The sequence below is a fragment of the Pleuronectes platessa genome, chromosome 18 (genome assembly GCF_947347685.1).
Source record: "Pleuronectes platessa chromosome 18, fPlePla1.1, whole genome shotgun sequence".
NCBI classification, from domain to species: Eukaryota; Metazoa; Chordata; class Actinopteri; order Pleuronectiformes; family Pleuronectidae; genus Pleuronectes; species Pleuronectes platessa.
The window spans coordinates 13,200,256-13,221,803 of record NC_070643.1 but is presented as its reverse complement, the minus strand read 5'-3'; the positions used below and the strand labels follow the sequence as shown (position 1 = coordinate 13,221,803).

General features: G+C 42.5%; 1 protein-coding gene across 7 annotated transcripts in view; it reads left to right on the top strand.

Moving 5' to 3' along the window:
• The window catches only part of clasp2 (cytoplasmic linker associated protein 2), a 48,474-nt gene that overhangs the window by 17,376 nt on the left and 9,550 nt on the right, over positions 1–21,548 (top strand). Inside the window, exons 8-30 of one of the 7 annotated variants that reach the window (XM_053446656.1) lie at positions 4,061–4,201; positions 7,043–7,116; positions 7,281–7,373; positions 7,473–7,618; positions 7,816–7,951; positions 8,076–8,146; positions 8,284–8,343; positions 8,455–8,532; positions 8,738–8,905; positions 9,347–9,387; positions 9,773–9,925; positions 11,656–11,673; positions 12,686–12,787; positions 15,927–16,100; positions 16,460–16,504; positions 17,760–17,867; positions 18,226–18,288; positions 18,897–19,003; positions 19,336–19,491; positions 19,857–19,948; positions 20,031–20,094; positions 20,750–20,809; positions 21,087–21,089. In XM_053446656.1, coding sequence (XP_053302631.1) covers positions 4,061–4,201; positions 7,043–7,116; positions 7,281–7,373; positions 7,473–7,618; positions 7,816–7,951; positions 8,076–8,146; positions 8,284–8,343; positions 8,455–8,532; positions 8,738–8,905; positions 9,347–9,387; positions 9,773–9,925; positions 11,656–11,673; positions 12,686–12,787; positions 15,927–16,100; positions 16,460–16,504; positions 17,760–17,867; positions 18,226–18,288; positions 18,897–19,003; positions 19,336–19,491; positions 19,857–19,948; positions 20,031–20,094; positions 20,750–20,809; positions 21,087–21,089 — 2,153 coding nt within the window. The remainder of the gene's footprint in view (positions 1–4,060; positions 4,202–7,042; positions 7,117–7,280; positions 7,374–7,472; positions 7,619–7,815; positions 7,952–8,075; positions 8,147–8,283; positions 8,344–8,454; positions 8,533–8,737; positions 8,906–9,346; positions 9,388–9,772; positions 9,926–11,655; positions 11,674–12,685; positions 12,788–15,926; positions 16,101–16,459; positions 16,505–17,759; positions 17,868–18,225; positions 18,289–18,896; positions 19,004–19,335; positions 19,492–19,856; positions 19,949–20,030; positions 20,095–20,749; positions 20,810–21,086; positions 21,090–21,548) is intronic. The other 6 variants (XM_053446657.1, XM_053446659.1, XM_053446658.1 and 3 more) reach the window with 6 other exon arrangements.

Here is a 21,548-nt window from a genome sequence, read left to right as displayed (position 1 = left end):
ACATCCTCATTCTGCTTCAGTGCATCCTTGGCGCTGCAAAGGAAACCATGACCCCATTTCCAGGCTAGGCTGGTTGCCATGGCAAAGCTTTCCTCTAAAAATTATGGTTTATCCCTCTCCTGGATTTGGAATTAGGACTCAAATCATACCTCTATATGTGTGTGTGTATATCTTTGCGTGTGTATTTTACTCTTGCTTCTTCAAACTATATTTACTTCTATGCTAAACTGTGGTTAAACAGTGTGTTTCTCATTTTGTGTTGTTGATAGATTTTTAAATATTAGTCTTTGCTTTCAACAATAATCACAATTCTCTGAAGAGATGGTTGTAATACATTTTGTTCTAAATGCCCACACACGTACACACGCACCTACCTCTGTTCTAGTTTACATTTGAGCTGGGGTAATACATCTCAAGTTCTCTTTTCCATCCCTTTCTAAAACAAGTGCTGTGAAATATTAAAAATGTTTTCTGTCTGTCATCTTATGCACACTGTCACATGAGTCCTGAGCTGGTCTATGTGACACAGTCTGTGCCCCAGCTTAAAGCAGATGAGCACAAACACAGGTTCCTGTGTGTTGTTAAGATGCCTGGGTCTGCTCTTAGTGGCATGTGGAGACTTTCAGCTGTAATACTTAATGATGATGATTATGATGACTGCTGCGACTGATCGTCTCAGCAGAAACTCTGACTCTTTGCTGTCACTGATGTTTGGTTTGAACAGATTAAATCAAATGAGTGCAATTGCTCTGGGAAACTATCAGCAAATACTAACAGTACCACCAAGTGGCCTTTCTCCAGCAAAGCAGTTAGCTCAGATTTATTTGTGGCTCTGTATTCAAGCTGACCTGTAGCTGCTGTACAGAACAGTCTTTATTTATCTGATGTAGTGGCCCTCGAGATGAAGCAATTTGTCTGTTGCAGAGCCAGTGCTGCCACCATGTGGTCACAACTGAAAAATAGTATGCATTAGTGTCTGGGCTTTTTTCTTTCTTTCTGTGTTGGTGTAGATGCTCTATCTTCACGTTGTGCCATCGTTTTCTGGGGAGTGTGATATTTCCATGGCAACACTAATGCCTCCATGCCTTCCTCTCCTCCCCAGCACGCCAGAATCCATCCTAATTTAATAAACCAGCATGAAGTCAGTGAAGACACAGTAAATGTGTTTATTAAACTAAATTGGAGATGTGAGTGTGTGTTCGCGGGCACACTGAACAGCTTTTTCTCTTTTCTTCTTCTGTTTGCTCTGCTCTTCTGAGAAGCTGGTCTGCACTGGTCGCCACGGTAACAGCATGTATGCAGGCCCCCCCCCCCCCCCCCCCCCCCCCTCTCGCGCTCTGCCCTCCACCCTGAGACATTTTCTCCCATGGGGTCTGACTAGACAAAAGCAGGAAATGCTAAACATGCTAACTATGATGCAAATCAACGCTAAGACAGTTGATGCATGACTGATAATTGCTAATGGCCCCCTGGGTTTTGATAGAACGGCATTAAAATCCGCTAACTGGTATTTTATACTCTCCATTCATTCTGTTTTATTGGTGTCCCTGTCAATGAATTGAACAAGCACTGTATTTCTATCTTCTTTTCTTCTGCATTCATCATATATATTAAATGTAAGACCTTGTCTATTAATATATTTTTATGCAAAAGGTCTTTTATCTCTTTTGTGTTTTGGCCCTTGAACGGTGACCCCTGATGCTGACCATTAACAATCATGAAGAACCTGTTTGCTCAGAATGCTCATTGGCGGAAAAGTATTTAACAATAATCTGATTGGAAGACTAAACATCGGTAAAACATCAGTTCACATAAAGGGATCCAGGAACTGTGTCTGTTCTTGTATATAATATGCAACACAGTTTGTTTATTTATTTGGCTCCATATACTGGTCGGCTGAAAAGAATCGGTCAATGTTTCACAGACATAACAGCATCTGTGTTTATATTTTCCGATATTTTTTAGTGTGAATTATTTCACTGAATAAGCTTTACAGAAAAGATATGCATTTCTGGTTATATTTTTATGTTTGGTTAATGATATTTGCTTAATGTCATGATAAATGACATGGTTCTCTTACTTTTTTTTACTGCTCCGCTCATGTGAATACAAACACTTTCTAATTAAAGCAGGAAGTTTGGAATTCAACCTCCTTGTTATTGTTTCATTTCAAATCCAGTGTCCTGGACTACAGAGTCAAAACAATGAGGGACATGTCACTGTATTACTCCACTGTATGTGCGTGGGGGTGTGTGAGTGGGAGGGTCATGGCCTCAGATGGAAGGGGTGTGGTCATTTCCTCCCCTTCATCCTCCCAATCATCACCCTCCCTTAGTTTGTATCTCCACCACCCTTTGTTCTGTGGATGTGAAGAGGGAGAAATTTAAGGAAAAAAAAGTGCTTCTTGTCTCTCAGGTAGATGAGGCAGCATAAAAGGGTGTTAGGAGGTTGTTGAAAATTGAGCATGAGAGTAAGAGAGTTGAGGATAGTGTGTGTTGTCCATGGTAATGACTTTCGGTTCGCTGGTCTGGCTGGGACACAGAAGAAACTCTGTTAATATTCCTGGGGTGTCTCTGTGTGTGTGTGTGTGTCTCTCCCTTTCTCTCCCATCGCACACACATTCATATTCTTGCCTCCGCACTGGCTGCAACACCATGATGTCACCTCTCGTACGATTGGCTGCGAGGCTGCTGAGGAAAGGAGGAGAGATGCTGGGATAGAGTGAGAGAGAGAGAGAGAGGGGAGGGTAGTGGATGGCTAGAGAGGAGTGATAGAAAATGCCGGCACTTATATGGGTGGAGGGATTTTCAGACAGCGACGTGAAGTGTGTGTGTGTGTGTGTTTGCAGCTTTAGCTACAACATGAAGTGTGTGTGAGCTGTGTGTATGTTTCTTGGGGTACGGCTTGCAGAAGAGGGGGGACACCAATACCACGCCCTCCCAGAAGCATGAGGCGACTGATCTGCCAGCGGATCTGTGACTGTGAGTGCAGGGATGGATCTGTTTTTTTTTTTTAGTGTGCGTGTGTGTGTTGCTGCTGATTGAGGACCTTTATGTCGGTTTCTTAACATCCACTACATGTTGCACATATCTTTTGCGTGCAAGTGACACACACACACACACACACACACACACGTATGTCACTGGTACTGCATGTTGCTTGTGTGTGTAGGTATCTTGATGTATGAGTCAAGGTGTTGGGTGGTGGCTGTGGCGCATTTCTCCACGACTGGTTGTCAGAGCGACTGGAGCGCTACTGCATTCCTATGCCAACAGTTTCATCTCCACAGTTGTGTGTGTGTGTGTGTCTGTCGCTGGCACAGTCAAAATGCTGCACCTTTGTTGCAAGTGTGTCTCAAGTTTCCCTGCTAGCTTCCTTGTTAGCTATCTTTCTGCTAGCATGTGGGCTCCGGAGAGTTCTGTCAATGACAGTCTGCATGGGTGGACATTTTGGTCATTAGATGTGTTTTCAGGCTCTTTAAAGGGTTGTACGTACGTGTGTGTTTCTTTTTTCCTCCTTCTTGCAGTGTGTGTGTAATGAGTATTGATTTAACGATTCCTGACCAAGCTCTCTGTAGACTACAGCCTCCTCCACGCTTTGCGACTCATCTTTACTTTTTGTTCTACTGATCATTGTCTATGAACAGACTCGACCTCTTTATGCTCAGCATAAAAGGAGCAACTAAAATCCAATCTACTGGGAAATGCTTCAGACCTAGGGCGTAAATAATTCATGCATTCTTAGTTAACATATTTAGAAGGTTGGTGTCAGCAATTTGTTTTTGTGAGAATGGAATATTATCTTTTTTGTCAATGAGTCTTCAGTTGTTATCCTGTGTTGTGCTAATTTATCATTATCAATGTAGGTTATGAATGAATTCAAATGATTGTTCCACTGTTCAGGGTATCCACTGTTTTTTAAGAAATTTGCAATTTATATAAGATGATTGATATCTGTTATGTAGTCTGAACTTGTCTCAGAAACAATAAAAAATTACTTAGCATGAATTTCATGTGGTAACACACAGGTGGTAACACTCTATCCTTTCTCTTCTCTCTAGATCGTAACTTTGACGATGACGACAGTGTGGACGGGAATCATTCTTCCTCAGCCCAGGCTGCATTCAAGGTCCCCAAAGTTCCAAAGAAGCCTGCAGAGTCCTCGGCTGCACGCAGACCCAGTGCTACTGGTGGCAAGCTAGGTACTTAAGTTAATGCACATTGGCAACTACAGTGAATTCAGATGCGCAACAGTGCATCTTAGTCAGGAAGCGAAGCAATGATCAGTGCTGTTATGATTACAAAGTGTAATCATGTGCTCAGTGTGCAGTCCATCTTTTTATAGTCTGAGCTCAGTAGTGTCAGTATTTAAGAATTAAAAGATTTAGACATTACTGAATGCAGGACATTTAAAATAGTATGTTCTAATAAGAGATTTCCAAACATGTCAGAGATAATGTGTGATATGAGATCATAAAAATGTCACTTCACCCAAAGAGGTCCAGGGTTTCTCCAGCTCATATGTTTTTAAATTATAATGTGGCTATGATGTTGATGCTGACTTTGTGGATATTAATATAAACTCTGTCTTAACCGTCTAAAAACCGTCCACCTACACAATCCCCTAATTATATGACAGTGTTTCTGGATTTATGCGTCACTTTAATTTGCTTTGTCTCCGCGGGTGTTTCATTTGGTGAAGGCTAAATACAGAAATCCAATCAAACTAACCAGAGGTGCTGACAGATAGTCACAACATCAAGTATCTGCTGTAGGCATGTGAACTGACCTCGAACCTGGATGTCTTTTATTTATTTCCATGTACATGCATGCGGTATGATTAACCCCGAAATCAGCAATGTAGGACTTGAGTCTGATTCAAGTCCTGAGACTCGACTTGGATTAGATTCGTGGTGAACCAGACTTTGAACTTGGAAGGGCTCCCATCTGTATTTTGGAGTGATATACCAAAGCCATGTTAATGATGTCACATTATTAATTTCTTACAAGGTCAGACATGCATGTGAATCCACAACCCTACATATCGATTCATGCTCATACCATCATTTACAGTAAGAGACGGCCCTGAGTAGTTGACTTTGCTTTTACAGATTTTAAATCAAATTCAACCTTCAGGACTCTGGTAATAGGGACTCAACTCAGACCAGAATATGACTCCTCTTTATTCACTTGGATTTAGACTCTGGACTTGACTCAGACTCCAGCTTTCGTGACTCAACACTTCTAAAGATAGACAGAATCTGCCCTCCTAACCTTTTAATGTCCTCATAAACAATACAGTGTAATCCCGTTTTCTGTGAAGCATATTATTGGTGGACACAGGTTTAGAGGCTGTTAAAAGACATACAATGACTTTATTTTGCAGATGTCACAGTCTTCAGTGACGCACTGCCTCTCCGTCTCCACAGAAATCTGATACTCTTTCATATTCTTATCATCAGATACCTGCTCTCATATCTCAGGGCTGCAGCAGATCTGGCTGTGAAACAGTTCTTATATCCTCCTTCCCGTTCAGAGAGCCTCCTCCTCTCTGCCTCCTATCCCTCCTGGTTACACAGTGCAGTGTTGTTTGCTTCCTCTTTCCATGCATTGATTTTTTTTCCAATCTTCATCTCTATTGGAAGAGAGCTGTGCTCCCACCACCGTGCAGTCGATTCCTGGTGCTTACTAATGCATCTCTGTCAGCCATGTCACACACAGATGCTTACATAGGGTGCGCTCATAGGTGAATGTGTTTCACAAGCAAGCATTCTGTCTGAGTCCTGGTACATCGCTGCGCTGTGTGGAAACACAAGAAGGTGGTCTCTTGTCACTTGGATCATTAAGGCCTTATTGATCATCAGGCAGCAGAGAGAGGCTGAAGTCAAAGGCATGCTGGGTATTTTTCACAACTATGACCTTGTTAATATCACTGGCGTGGAAAGGAAAAGTCAGATGTTATTCAATCACATGCCTCTGAATTTTATCCTCTTTTCATTTTTCTGCCTTTTTCCCTGCTATATGGGAGTAGTTCCCATGATGGCGGTGGTGGGAGGACCTATTGTCTGAATGTAGATGACAGTACGCCCACACAATCTGGCAGAGCTCGACAGCAAGACAGATCTGTCCAATTTGCCAATAACTGACAGTAACAGGAAAGATTGCTGCCTTACACAAAATGTTTGAATCCCTATCTGAGAGAATCGAGTGCTGAGATGGTTTTAAGTCACAGTTAAAAATCATTTTTTAACTGTGTTCATAGCAATGTTTGTTCTCACGATTACAAAAGCATCTGCCATCAACATAACCATAGTTATTATTGGAGTCATAACGACTGATAACATGCCGTGAACCTTTCCATTCCATAAAGCTGGCAATAAAAAATAATTGCAAATATGAAGCGGTGGAGGGGGGGAGAGAGATTCTAGGCAAGGCTGATTCCATGTTACGCCTGGAGAGTCACAGGATTGTGCCGATTGCTAACCAGCCGGCTACATGTTCCCCAGCTCTCTTCACAATCATGTTGAGTTTTAACATGAAATATCTTTGTGACTCATTTGAAAAGGAGGAAAGAAAACATTTCTTCTGCCTTTGCTCATACCCAGCTCTCTATCATGTCCTCCTCTCCTGTGAACAACTTCTAAGTTGCCTCAGTGTTTAATCCTCCCATTGTCCTGGATCGCTCTCAGCTCTCAGTTCCTGCCTTTTTTTGGTGCACAAGCTTTCTTCGTCTCGTCTATCCCTCCTCTCCCTGTTCCCCTTTGGTGAGGAGCTGGAGGACGCTTGGTCCACAGAGCTTCCATCCCCCAGAGAGATATGATTGACATTCCCATTACTGCCAGGAAGTCCATTAGAAACACAGGCTGCTCCCACTGACTTAAGTGTGTGTAGCGTTTGTGTGTAATACATGCCTGTGTTGGTGCGAGTGAAACCAGATTCACGAAATCACCCGGCAAAGAAATCCTTCCGTGCTGAGGCCTTGTAAGAGATATTCTAAATATACACACAGACGCTTTTTAAGCAACTCTGCTCTGTTTTTCCAGTTTCTAAAGAAAGTGCCGGAGCACTTGATGAAGATGATTTTATTAAAGCCTTCACCGACGTCCCTCCAGTCCAGGTACACTACACACAGGAGAATAAATGCAGACAATCGCAAACACTTAAACCTTTTACAAACAAAACTATTGAGGCTTTCAAGGCCAGACTGCCCTAGGTTTTTTTCCATTTTTCTAATATTTGTTTTGCATCCTTCTCTCCCTTGTACGTCCCTTCTCTATGCAGATCTACTCAGCAAGGGATCTTGAGGACAACCTCAATAAGATCCGTGAGATTTGCTCCGATGACAAACACGACTGGGACCAGAGAGCCAGTGCTGTTAGTAGTTCTCCTTTAACTGTTCATTTAGTTAAACTCTAACAAGAATATAACCATATTGGACTCAGCAGGTTTTATAATGCGTATTTGTATTCTCAGATGAAAAAGATCCGCTCACTGCTTGTAGCGGGCGCAGCAGACTACGAATGTTTTTACCAGCACTTACGGCTTCTGGATGGAGCGTTCAAACTGTCAGCGAAAGACCTGCGCTCACAAGTGGTTCGAGAAGTCTGCATCACTGTGGGGTAAGTCGATTACACATGCTTTCATCACTAGAGGTTAAACAGATAAAAAATATACATAGAACATGAATCCCTGTTAGATCCGAAAAGTATGATAACACCCTAGCAGGATTTTACCACATTTTGTGGTTGCATACATGTTTGATGTGTTGTGTTTATGTCATATGTATTGTTGTGTTTATGTCTGTGTATTCTTTTAGCCACCTTTCGTTAGTGTTGGGGAATAAATTTGACCATGGAGCGGAAGGCATCGTTCCCGTCCTTTTCAACCTCATCCCCAATTGCGCCAAAGTCATGGCCACCTCTGGTGTGTCTGCTATACGCATCATCATACGGGTAAGTCGTTCTTCAAACACAATAATTAATTCAACAGTCTTGTTTTGCAACTTTATGGTCGGTATGAGCACTACAGCTACGATCGGATTATTGGAATTTCATTGAATCTTTCTGTCCTCTGCAGCACACACATGTCCCGAGGCTCATCCCTCTGATAACCAGTAACTGCACATGCAAGTCTGTGGCCGTTAGAAGGTGAGGTTAAACACACTGGTGTACCAATGAAATGTTCTCAAATAATAAACAGTCAAAAATGATCACAAGAAGGCTTATGGTGTTGCTCAGTCATGGTTTTTGCGATGATGAAACTGATGGAAATTTGTCTTCTCCAGGCGCTGTTATGATTTCTTGACCCTTCTGCTGCAGGAATGGCAAACCCACTCTCTAGAGAGGTGAGGGCGGATGTTTAAATCAGCTCCGGTTTCTTGTTCATTCAAAATCTTCTGATAAAACAAGTTTCAAACCTGTTTACACTTAAGGAACCTTTTGTATTCATTTGTCAGGCACACAGCGGTTCTGGTTGAAAGCATCAAGAAGGGAATTAGAGATGCTGACTCAGAGGCCAGAGTGGAGGCCCGCAAGTAAGATATTATTTCATAAAATTGCATCATCAGAAAGAGGAGCAGTTATAAATATCTCACCACCTTCCTTTTCCTGTTTGAATCCCTCAATTTCTCAATTTTTCTTCCTCCATCATCACCCGACTACCTCCCTCCTCAACCATCCATTTGTCCTCTGACTCTGATCCCTCTGCCCACCTCGGTCATGGTTTTCTTCTTTCCTCAGGGCCTACTGGGGTTTGAGGAACCGCTTTCCAAACGAGGCTGATGCTCTCTACAACTCCTTAGAGCCATCTTACCAGAAGACCCTTCAGTCCTGCCTGAAGAGTTCCGGCAGTGTGGCCTCTCTTCCCCAGAGTGACCGGTCCTCATCTTCCTCTCAAGAGAGCCTCAAGTAATCAGAGCTCAGCACCGCACCGCCATAGCTTGCTTTAGGCTTACTAGGTTTACGCTTAATATACTACACATTAAATTATCCTCAGTTGGCTTATAAATTTCCCTTCTTCAGAAAGTAAAAAATATCTAATTGATTAAAGTGGACTGCTCTTTTTTTCAGCAAGACAAAATCCCCATTAGTTCACAAGTGTTTTCACTGAAATAAGAGCAAAGTAGAAACTTACACTTTTCCTGCTCACTGCTTTTATTATTTAACTTTTATTTATTGCAGTCAGTTAATAGTCATCAGTGTAGTTTAAAGCCTGCCGGTTAACCTTTAAGAAAAAAATCCTGACTAGAAATATGATTTAAAGAAAAATACATTAAAGATGCCGTTTGTTTTGTTGTGTATGTGTTTGCTTTATTTTGTATTGACCTAGTTCTCTCTCTTTTCTGTCAGTCGGCCTCTTACTTCAAAATGGTCTGCAGCTCCAGGTCGAGGTGAGTCACAAACACACACACACAGACACACACACACATTGTTGCAGACCCTCTCAAAGATATAATCTCATGGTCACTCGCTTCGACATAAATAAATACACAGCAGCTCGGTCCATCTGTAAAGTTCCCATCATATTCATTACATCTTGCCCGTCTGTACTCCTGTACAATCACACCCGTTTATGTATTTTTGTTACAACACACTTGTGAACGCACAAATGTGTGTATGCGTCTGCACATGACTTGTGTATTTCTGTTTTAGTATCAATATGGTGTATGTTTTGTGTGGCGCCCGCATGTGTTTTGTATTGTGTTGTATTGTATTTGCCATCATCACCTCCGTCCCCACTCCAACACACTCCTCCTCCTCCTGCTGTCCCATCAGTCCCCGCGGGTTCAAAGGGTGGGCCGTCGTCGGCCTCCCTGCAGCGTTCCCGTAGTGACGTGGATGTTAACGCGGCAGCATTGGCTAAGCACCGGCAAGTCGGACAGGCCAGGGGCTCGGGTCGCCTGACCCCTGGCTCCTACTCCTCACTGGGTAAGGGCCCCTATCAGTCAAGTTAGACGACTAATCCAACTGCACAGACACTGGTGAGCATGTTATCAGCTGGAGGTCTGAGGAGTTCATTCAGATCAGCGTAGCGGTAGCACTGTAACAACCACATCCTTCTACAAAACAGTCTTCAAAGACAGACTCACACACTCTTGACTGGGCTCTCTCCTCTCTTACCCTTGTCCTTTCCTCTCCTGCTGCCTGCTCGTTGCTTGTCAATGTGTCTTGTTTATGTTTTGTATTTATATTCTGTCTGCATGTTCTATAGATCAGCGTTTGCCAAACTAGGGGTCACGACGAAAGACAGAGTTAGAGACAGCATACTTATACCATAATAGTTACAAAAGATTCAAAAGTAGTAGTTCAACCAAGCAAATATAAATATTTTACCAACCTTGTGATTTTTTTTTTTCCCAATATGCCCCCCGTGGTGATTATGACATATAAGTCAAAGCATCAGTTGCAACAGGTAAATGTATAGCCCAGTAGGATACATCACAGCACCAAAACCTGTTCCTACACATTCAGTACCTACGGGACCGAATCACAACACAGAAATCAGTCCCTCATTTAGGTGCCTGAGCTCTGTACTGGAATAGATGCTCTGCTCACAAGCAACATATACATCCAGTGATGTACATACATTTTTTTAGTTTTGCAATGTAATTTTGTGAAGAGCTTTTCAATTATTAACGTTTATATTTAAATAAAGTATACTTTAAACTATAAAAATTAATATATCAATATATGTTTTTTCTCTGTTTTTCCCCCTAAGATAAAATAAGTAATCTTGACACTGTTTTGGCACCGTTATGGTTCTAAAAGTATTGTTTGTGAGCTCAAATCAATATCCTCTGTGACAATGAGGGTCAAAGGCTCTGTTATTATGGGGGTGCATACCTTGAAAGTTTGGGAACTCCTGCTATAGATGAATTCAGTCCTGTGTGTTTGTTTGTCACTGTGTTTCGACACTGATCCCTACATCTGCATCTCTTTTGAACAGATGTTCTGTTACTAATTCACATTGTGCTCCTTTCTTCTCCTTCCTCTTCTTTCTGCCCCTTTTCTTTCCCGTCTCGAATTCTTTATTACTTTTCATTATTTCTGTGGCTCTTTTGTTCCTGACACTCAACTTTCATTTCCCCCATCTCGGGTTCCTTTTGTATCTTTTACTTATTATATTTCTATCAATCCTTTGCCGTTCTTTTCCCTTCGTTTCTTTCCCTCTTCCACCCCCTCTCTTTGTGTCTTTCTCTCTTTGCTACTAAAGATGATGCCTCTGATAAAACGGATGGTAAGATCATCTCACTCTGCTTCACCAGCAACAGCCTACTCATGTTTTCTTTTTCCCTTCCTCTTTTTTCATTTCCTTTTCTTCACTCCAACCCAGTCCATGTTCTCATTTTATCGCAGTATGTGGCCACAGCGCCCCCTGCTGTCTGCCTTACATTGAACCCTATTTTGTATCACCATTCCATTCATTCCATTCGTCACATCATGAATCTAATTAATTATTTACACCTATAACATCATCTGCTGCTTTACTACAGTTAATCAAATTTTTTAAATTGAAATAGAACGTCAACAACTATGTTTAAATGTATGATTCTGTTATTGAGGTTTTAGTGTGATTTTAGGATTTTAGGATGTGTTAATCTCGACATGTTAGTTGAAAATGTGATCTTTACGTCATGCCCCTTTTTGTCTGTCTGTAGGGACCAGGTCAGACAATGGTAAGATTGTGGTTAGGTGGATGTGCATCGCTGCTTTTTAGGGATGTTCTAGTTGCAACATTTTAATTGATGGTTTCTAAGTGTGTAAATCTTTCATTAGGAAATCAAAACTGAATCTTGCATCTTTGGTTGTTTTCTTAATGGTCCTTATGAGTCAGTATTTGAAATGCGGCTTAAAGATTTATTAAAAACAGAAAATTGGATCCGATGATTGCATTGTTCAGGCTGAAGTGAATGCTGGTAATGAAGAGGGTTTCATTTTAAGTTGAAACTACCACTCAAACAGTGGCGCTGTCTGAGTCATTTTGATCAACAATTGAATCTGTATTTTAATCAATAATCAATTATTTGGAACTGCTGGAACTATAATGACACTCTCAGTCCCCTTAAATTGAATCAAACTCCACCAAATTTCACTCTAACATAGAAATAAGTCCCCTTAATCTGCCTAATTGGTTATTTATCAAAATCCAAGAATTATTCAGAAATGCAAATATTGAATAACGTTGTAGCTCACAATCTTAGTAAGTGAGGAAAGATTCCTGGATTTTTAAGGGGTTCAACCCAGACCCATCCTTCCACCAGCTTTCATGGGAATACGCTCAGTTGTTTTTTAGTCAAACAGACCAACAAACAAGGGGACAGAGTTGAAAACATAACCCACTAATTCACCCTCAAATGCTGCAACTGGATGCCACTTTTATCAAATCCTTCTAGTACTTAGTAATGGGTAACTGTTTGCCTTATAATCACTTTCAGATTTTAAGTACATCCTGATTAAGACTGGTTTCAAATCCCCTGAATCATCCCTGATGTATTTGTGGGTGTGTGTGTGCTCCTGGCTGATTGTTAGCGTTTAGTTTAGCATCTGATATTTCAGCTTCCAGCATTATTTGCTTTTCATTATATTTAGTAGCTTCGTAGATGTTCGGCTGTAGACAGTTTGCGAGACGTGTGTACAGTACAGGGAGTTTGTGTGTATTTTTACGGTTCTCCCACCATATACCTGCAGGCCGTGTACGTACCAAGCAGCCGCTGTCCACTGTGAGCAGTGTGTCCAGCCAAGTGGACTCAAGAGGACGCAGCCGCGCCAAGATGGTCTCCCAGTCGCAACGTATGTACCCCCTCACACCCCCTGATCACACAGCATTACGTAAGCCCAGCTATGAGAAAAAAAATCCTGGGGCGAAATCCTCTCATTCCACATACACAGCAACACAAATGGAGTGTGAGCTTCTTGGAGTGTGTATTTGCAGTTTCTCAGACTCTTATTGTGGAGTTTCTTTACATGTTGCCTTCGAGGTGACGATAAGCTCTATGTAAATGTTTCTGTGCCTTTAGGTTCCGACGAATCCGATTGCACACCAGGTATTCTGTTTGTGTGTCAGAGTCAGTATGTGTGCGTCTTTCAGTGTACCACAGTGGGAATGGTGGCCCACATGCTATCGCTGTCATTCTGATCAAGGTGTTTTGTATAAAGAGGAGTGAGCGTGTGTTTTCTCTGCATGCTGTGTCTCATCACTGAGGATAATTTGGTGGTCAGTTTATTTCTGCTGCTCTATCCCGGCTCTGGGTGCCACTCAAGTTATTTAAAGTGCTACACAAAAGCAGATGTGACCGTTGCTGCTTTCCAACAAGACGTAATGGTGGGGTGAGCGATCCTGGGGAATGACCTCCACCCGCCACATTCATGCACGTGCATTGGCTTGGCAAACCACTGATCTCCAAAAATTGGAATTAGCCACCACAAATGTAAATCATGGGACAACACACTGCTGAACAAATGTGAGCAAAAGAAAACTAATGATATCCATCAGACTAATAGAAACAGAACGACTGGGGTGGAGAGGTTGTGAGGGGGATCTATCCACCGTCTTCGCCCTTTCGTTATCGTCTTTGGTTTAGCTCTTTGTTTTCAATGATTGTGGGTATAATTTTGTATGATCAATGATTGTGAGATAGCTGTGTTAGCAATTCCATAGGAAAACAGTAGTTCTGAAACAGTAGTGGCAGTGTATGTTATTTGAGGCCACCCTTTCAGGACGTCCTCCCATCCGTCAAATGAAGAGGAATGAATGACCTTACGCTATTTTATAAATAGCTCTAAGAAGGATTATTAGTGTACTGTTAGCATATACTCTTTGACCGTTTACATGGAAATAGCTATTTCCGTTTCAGAGACCTCCATCTGGCTCCCAGGGCCCCTTCACCCCTCATATGCACAAACACGAATACCCTTGTTGCTGATTGGCTGGAATAGTGTTGTTCTATTAGGAGTGGTCGAGCTTTCTTACTTTCTCAAAATAAAATCGCTTACCCCACCTTTAATGCTTATATGCATCTTGCGTCTGCTAAATGATTGGACCAGAGCTCGCTGCACCAATCAGATCAGGACATTTAGATAAAAAAACCAAATGCAAAAATTAAAAGCCCAAATGGCAGAAGCAGAGATCAAAAGAAATAGAGGAAATTGCATCTGCTCAGAGGATTAGAATAATTTCTACTTGTTTCGGTTTGAGTGTGTGTGTGTGGGTGTTTTTGAGCATATTTTCTTTGAGGCATTTATTTTCTTTCATTGTGAACGCTTTGCTTCATGAGGATCTGAAAGCTGTCTCAACATGCACTGCTTCTCCCAGGCTGTCATCTGCCCCTGGTTCAGTGTGTGTGTTTGTTATCAGCAACACATCTTCAATACTTGTTTTCTTTCTTAATAAATAGATTTGTTGTATCAACGTGCTTCAGCTTTGCCTTCATTCTTGGTATGGAACACCAGGATGCGCTCCCATCGTTCTCTGTGTTCTAACTCCCATGAAGCTTTTATTCTTTTGCGCTAACACCCATAATTCATCTGGTTTAATCTGCTGTTCCTTCCCCCCTCGCCTCTGCTTCCCCCTCCTCCTCCCAACCCATGGGCTTAATGGCTCAGGATCTCAGTCTGCTACCCCTGTTGGTGGTAAGATTTTATTACGCTACTTCTTTTTACCTGCTCTCTTTATAGTTACTGCTTTCCCTCTGTTGCTCTGACCTCTTCCCATCTTTCGTTCACGTGCACACTAAAAGGTCACTTCAGTTCCTCCCTCTCTGGCTGAGGCATGCTGGGACTTGTAGGCACTGACTGATCTATGATCATGCTAAACACACTGCTTTGGGAGATTGTGTTTCTGCACTCTTATGTGTGCCTGGATGAAGTGCAACAAACTTTAGCTTTTTGCAAATCAAATATGAATTATATATATATTTTCCTTGGAAGGATTTAAAAACTATTTAAGGGTCTGGCAAAGAAAATGAATGAGTATTCAGAGGAAATGATAGTTTGAAATATACCTCACATGATAAGAATTGAAATAGATATATTGACTCCAGTTGTATTTCAGTTACGTTATGAGTGATCAATATTCGCTTCAAATACAAGAACAGCCCATTTTTGTCTGTTATTGACAATTGGATGAATGTATTTATTTCTTTGACACTAGGTACGATTTCCTAGAGAAGTGCAGTTCATGTGTGGAGTGTACGTGTGTATGTGTGCCTTTGGTTTTTGTTTGTCAACGAGAGAAAGAGTCTGCTCTCCATTTTTGTTTTCAGTCGTGTTGAATTGAGGCGTAGATGGAGCACCCTGTGTGAAACACCGGAGCTTGTTCCCAGAAAGTCTGTTCACACACTGCTTATCCCGCACAGCAGAGCAGCTTCTACTCAAGTGTTTGTCTGCAGGTTGATAGTGACACGAGTCATTGTAGAAAGAGCTACACTGTGGGCTTTGCACTTGGAGACAGGATGTCGTGGGGAGGAGAAATTGAGACCTCCATTAGAAAATGTTCTCTGATTTGTGATAAGAGAACTGTCACTTTACTTTCGATATTATCATGTTAAAGATTTGAGTTTAACACTTGAAATAATCTTAAATCATTTAAAAAAAACATAAACTTTCATCAAATTCTGTGGTTTACCACTCTTCTGTTCCCAAGAATCCTCTTTCCAACAAACTCAAACACTTTCTGTCTACTTTTAAAATACAAAGTTTATATGTTACGGCATTTACCAAAAACTGCTTGAGAACTTGGGCCACTAAGTGAAGTGCAGCAGCAACTGTCCTTGTCTGTAATGTGTTTACAAGACCCTCACGTCAAACAGGGATCATCAACATTTCTGGGGACCTTTTATTGTCACACTTCAACTGTTGACTGAGCACAACTCTGACTTTTTTCCCTTTTACTTCTATGTCCTCCTTCTTCTGTCTCTGCGTCTCTCTGAAGCTGGCAGTCGGAGTGGTTCACCCGGTCGCGTGCTGACGAGTACGGCCCTGAGCACCATGAGCTCCGGGGCCCACAGGGTGCTGGCTGGGGTCGGCAGTGAAGGAAAAAGACGCAGCCGCATTCCCCGCAGCCAGGGCTGCTCCAGAGACTCCTCCCCCACTCGTCTGTCTGTTGGTAAGTGAACAGTTGAACGGATTTATAAAGGGAAGCTGAAATTCTTTTTTTTAAATATGGACCTTTCCTTTAAACAGGGTTTTGATTTCATTCACAACAACTTCATCCTTTCTTGTTCCTCTTGAACGGTTAAAGAACATCTGCTCTAAGATCTTGTTTCTATAATCAGCTGACAAAAGACTTTTCAAATGTTTGCTTGGACCCAGTCCTATTATTTAAAGACTTGCTACTATGACAAGCAATTTTCCAAAAAACCTTGGATCTCAACTGTTTCCCCCTCCTGCTCCTTGTCTATCTTCTCCTCCTCTGCTCCTCTCCATGTCCTCCCCTCTGTCCTTCTTCTTCCTCCTGTCCTCTAGCTCCTTCCAGCATTAGTTCCATCTACAACGGTGCGAGTAGAGGAGGTAAGGCTCCGACCTTCAACCAGACCACCCCGCTATCCATCTCTCCAGCCCCATTCCATCTACTTCCCATCTTCAATCTCTCTTCCCATTAAATCACCCCCCCCCATTCCTCTCTCTTTATCTCCATCCATCACTACAAATCTCTCCTGCCGTCCCAATCAAGCAGTACCTCACCACCTCGGCCTCACAGAACCCATCCCTCTAACCTGTCTCTGACTTCATGGCTGTGTTGTCATGAGGATGGGTGTCCGTGATCGGCAGACATCCACGCTTTTCAAACATATCTCCTCCCTCTGTACTAACCTGTTGTGAGCGGCTGATGAACGAACCTTCTCGCGGGATCAGCGGAGCTTCATTAGGACTCTGTGGCTCTAGGCTGTGATTAACCGTGATTGGCTGGTTGATGCTGATGCTGATGAACGGCGTAATGAGCGGTGAAGTTAATTGCGATGCTAATGGATGAAAATGCAAGCCCCTTCCCCCCCCCTTGCGCAACCCCTCCGATCGCTAATCTCATCATAAATCACTTCCTTCTCCTTTCTGTGTGTCTGAGCGTTTGTGAATATCATGATGTTTGTTTTGTATAAATGTGAGTCCAGCAGACTTGTGCTCTTGTGAGGAGCTTCTCATCGAGATCTGAAACAATTAAAGGAAACTTTTTTTTAAAATCCTTTGTTGCCTGTCAGTCATTTAGCAGAAAGTTAATGTGCAGCAATTTCGACAATCAGTTAATTTATTACCAAATATTCTGTCTTTAACTGATATTATTATTCTATGAAAGTAAACCCAAAAGTTAGTGAGACAAATCAAGTTAATTAGAGACATTTATGAAATATGTGTTACTTCCAGTGTAAGGACGAAATAGCTATTAAAATCTGCCATTTTCTGCTTTTTTATTGACTTAACTAACTTATATAAAAATAATATAAATTGAATGATAAGGAAGATTGTCATAATTGTATTGTTAGTATAGGACTATGAGAATCAGGAATATTCTGTTGAGATGCTCCCTCAGTGCCAGTCGACCTGCGCTCATTCCCTCTTGTCTATGTCATTCCTTCGCGCTGACCTCTATTGTCTTATCCATGTGTTTATCCACGTATGTTTCTCTCTCTCTCTCTCTCCACTTTATCACTCCTCATGTTTGTCTTTCTTCTTTGTGGTCTTCTTTATATCCCTTGTCCCCTTTCTTTTCTTCTTACTACCACTTCTCTTCCTATGCTGCGACGCGTGGTTGTAACCTGGGTGGTGTTAGCTCGGGGCAGTCGTATCCCTCGGCCCAGTATGAGTCAGGGCTGCAGCAGAGAGGCCAGCAGGGAGAGCAGCCGGGACACCAGCCCCATACGCTCCTTCACTCCACTTGGTGAGTAGCAGCAGTGGACTCGCACTCAGGAGAGATGAGCAGTGTCAAATCAGCAAATGTGAGGAGGATTTCAAACAAGAAGGAAAAACTTTATATAAACTTATCTTAAACCAACAAAATATACATTTTATTATTTTTATTCACTTTCTAATTTAAACCAAAACAAATTTTAAATGAAAGAAGTAGGGGGATTAAAATCAAAAAAAAAAAAGTCTCTTGCATTTATGTGCATTTTTTTCCCAGCCTTTCTTTTCCACACTCACACTCTGCTCAATCAGTGTGAAGGTTGTATGTGCTTCTTGTGTGCGTGCGTGCGCGAATGTTAAACTCTGTATGTGTGTTTTAATTTTGGTTGCAGCAACACGGAGCTACTCTCGCTCCACCGGAGCTCTCCACGCAGCTGACACTTTTGGTGCTGCAGGTGAAGGCTGAGTACAACTGTTTCTCTGTACCTCACCCACCCACTCCGCCTTAATTTTTTTTGGTTTTGCTCCGATTTCTTTACGTTCATCCGCACCGCGCATCTTCTCCTGTATTTTGTCAGCCTGTTTCTCTTCTTGTCCATCAGCCCTCGGTTGTTATTTTTACTTTCTCGCTCCAGGATGTCAAGTATTCCAGTGGAACCGCATGCTTCCGCCCGTTCAGTTGCTAACTGACAACCATCTTGCCATTTTTTTTTTTTACCATTTTTTTCTTTTTCTTTATCTAGCTCTGCCCCTCCTCTGCGGGGACACCAGTACATTCTCCCGTTTTATGTCAATCATCCTTTTTTTCTCCCCCCCCAGTGGCACCTGCAATGTCACCTAACAAGTCATCCCATCCACTTACAGGATTGGCTCATGAGAAACGATGTGCGTGTGTTTGTGTGTGTTGAATAAATGCCACAGAATGGATGATGAAGAGAGAGAGGTGCTTGGATGGTGGATCATCGGTGGACAAGTGAGAGACAACTTGATGAGTGGGGGAGACGGATTAATTTGAATTTTTCCTGACGTGTGTCCTCTGCTCTCCACCTGTCTCCCTCCTCAGGTTCATCTCTTGGCATGAGTCCGTCCAGTCGTCTCTCATCTTCAGTCAGTGCCATGAGGGTCCTCAACCCAGGCTCAGATGTAGAAGAGGCTCTCGCAGATGCACTAGTATGAAAAACATAAATACATAAAACGCACAATATCTCTCATGCACATTCCAGCCCGCTGTCATGATGTGCTGCTCTCGCCTGCTGGATTGTATGTCTGTGTGTAAACTAACCCCTGATTCTGCCTCTGTTTAATGCTATCAGCTGTTGGGAGACATGCGGTCCAAGGTCAGCTCCTTCACCTGCCTCTTACCTGTGTATTGTGTGTGCCTGTGTGTGTGTGTTAAGCTAAATTTTTCTTCCATAAATGCAATTTTTCCCAATACCTTCCTGTTATTACTCTATTATTTTTTGTTACAGTTTAATTTCATTGTCTGTTTGCTTTACCTGCAGAAGAAGCCAGCCCGGCGGCGGTACGAGAACTACAGCATGTACTCCGACGACGACGCCAACAGCGACGCATCCAGCGCCTGTTCGGAAAGGTCCTATAGCTCCAGGAACGGGGGAGCCATCCCGACCTACATGAGACAGACAGAAGACGTGGCCGAGGTCAGTAGCAGCAGCAGCAGTACAGCAGAAACTCTGAACCCGAGGCCAAATTAGGCAGGCAGGATTTTGTTTGCCGGCTTTATAATGGTATTGTTTGGTTTCAACATATCAAATTTGTAGCCATGCAACACAGATAAAACCTAAATCTGTGGGAAACAGTGACATGTACTGACCTTGGATGTTTTCATACCTAAAAGTCTGGACCACTGTCTGATCTAAAAGCCGCTTTCTCACCTGTTATTTAGATTCTAAACAACATGTTATTTTGACTAAACAAAAAATCGTCAGTATTTACTAAAATCGTCACTTTGCTTGTTCCTGGATATTTAAGTCTCATCAGGCCTTTCTACTTGTGGTTCTATCAGGTGCTGAATCGCTGTGCCAGTGCCAACTGGTCTGAGAGGAAGGAGGGGCTCTTAGGTCTCCAGGCTCTACTCAAGAACCAACGCACCCTCAGGTCAGTCACACAACAGTCAAAGCTTCTCTTCACTGTTTGAGCTGATTGTTGATCTGCATCTAACTTTGCTTCTCATCCTCAGTCGGGTGGAGTTAAAGAGACTGTGTGAAATCTTCACTCGGATGTTCGCAGACCCTCACAGTAAGGTATGAGTGCATGTAATGCAAGTACTCACACAGCACTGGTTTACACTGTCATGTCACAAACATTCATTATTCACCCACTTCAATTTTTCTTTGGTTTCACATACTTTGTTTATCCCACTCATTCTTCACTGTACCGGATTCTGCCAAAACAAGCAAAATATTAATAACATCTCACGGATGTTAAATATAGTCACATGAATAAGTCTCGAGATAAAGTCGGGATAATCACACACGTACTTACACACTCAAACAACAACACAGGCATGCAAAGCGTTCGACAGACTTACGGCATGCGACTCCTGAGTTTGCGTTTGACCTCACACTCCTCTGCCGTCCTGTGGGTTTGCTCTGTCACTGTTCAGCAGCCAATCCGCTGGCTGCGCTCACTGCATTCACTGCCACTCCGCTGTCTTTCCCCTTCCTACGTGCAGTCAAAACACTGACCACGATTGCGCTTACAGACGCACACAGACGCACAACTATTTTGGGCTGCCAACTTCTCTCTCTCACTAACCAGCTGCGGTGCGCCCACTCTAACCCTGCCACTTGTGTTTCGGCATCTTTGAGTGCCCGTCGCCTCACACATGTCGTAAGGTGTGTGAGCTACTCCCCCTTCCCCTCGTTTGACGTTTTGTGACGATTTGATGAATTTCAGCGAGACTGCGGCAGAGTGTACGGCACGGCAGAATCCGGTATAAGCTCAGCCTCCTTCAAGGTACTGCATCTCACCGTGAATCTCTCTCCTGCCTTTATCTATTTTTCCCACACCATTCTCACTTCACCTTTTTCATCTTCCATTCAAAACTTTAAGTTAATTTCTTTTTAGTCGTGTGCACACGACGTTCTTACCTGGTTGAAGTACCTTGACAGATTTTGTGGTGAAAGTCAACATGATGAGTGTTCACACGCAAGCCCAGTTCATTATTTTTCAGGATGCTAACCGATGTGTTTCTCTCCCCCCACATGCGACCCCACTGTGGAACTCTCTGTAGAGAGTAAGTCTGGCCAATCAGTGTTACTGCACTTAAACTTAGTGTTTGAATAAACAACTACTTCATTAATCGGATTGGGCAACCAGTTACCATGGAAACAACGTAACCCTCACTAACCTATGTCACTGTTTACAAAGATGGACGACAAGCCTCCATTTCCTCCCACTACCAGAAATTAAGCCAGATTATCATTGATATGAAAACTGACATTTTGCACAACTAGAGCCAGAACCTGCCCAGTATTGATCATATGATGGAGCCACACTAGTGAGGTCTTACTGATAAATGCACTGGACCAATAGCAAGTTAGTATCAGTCGTCAATAATGACATTTTACTCTCTTTTTTTTTTTAGCATCAACTTTCTAATTAAAATACATTTATCCTAAAAATGAACATGAACAAACATCAGTGTGCAACAGAAACTGTCTGAGAATTATGTATTTCATAAGCACTTTGACTT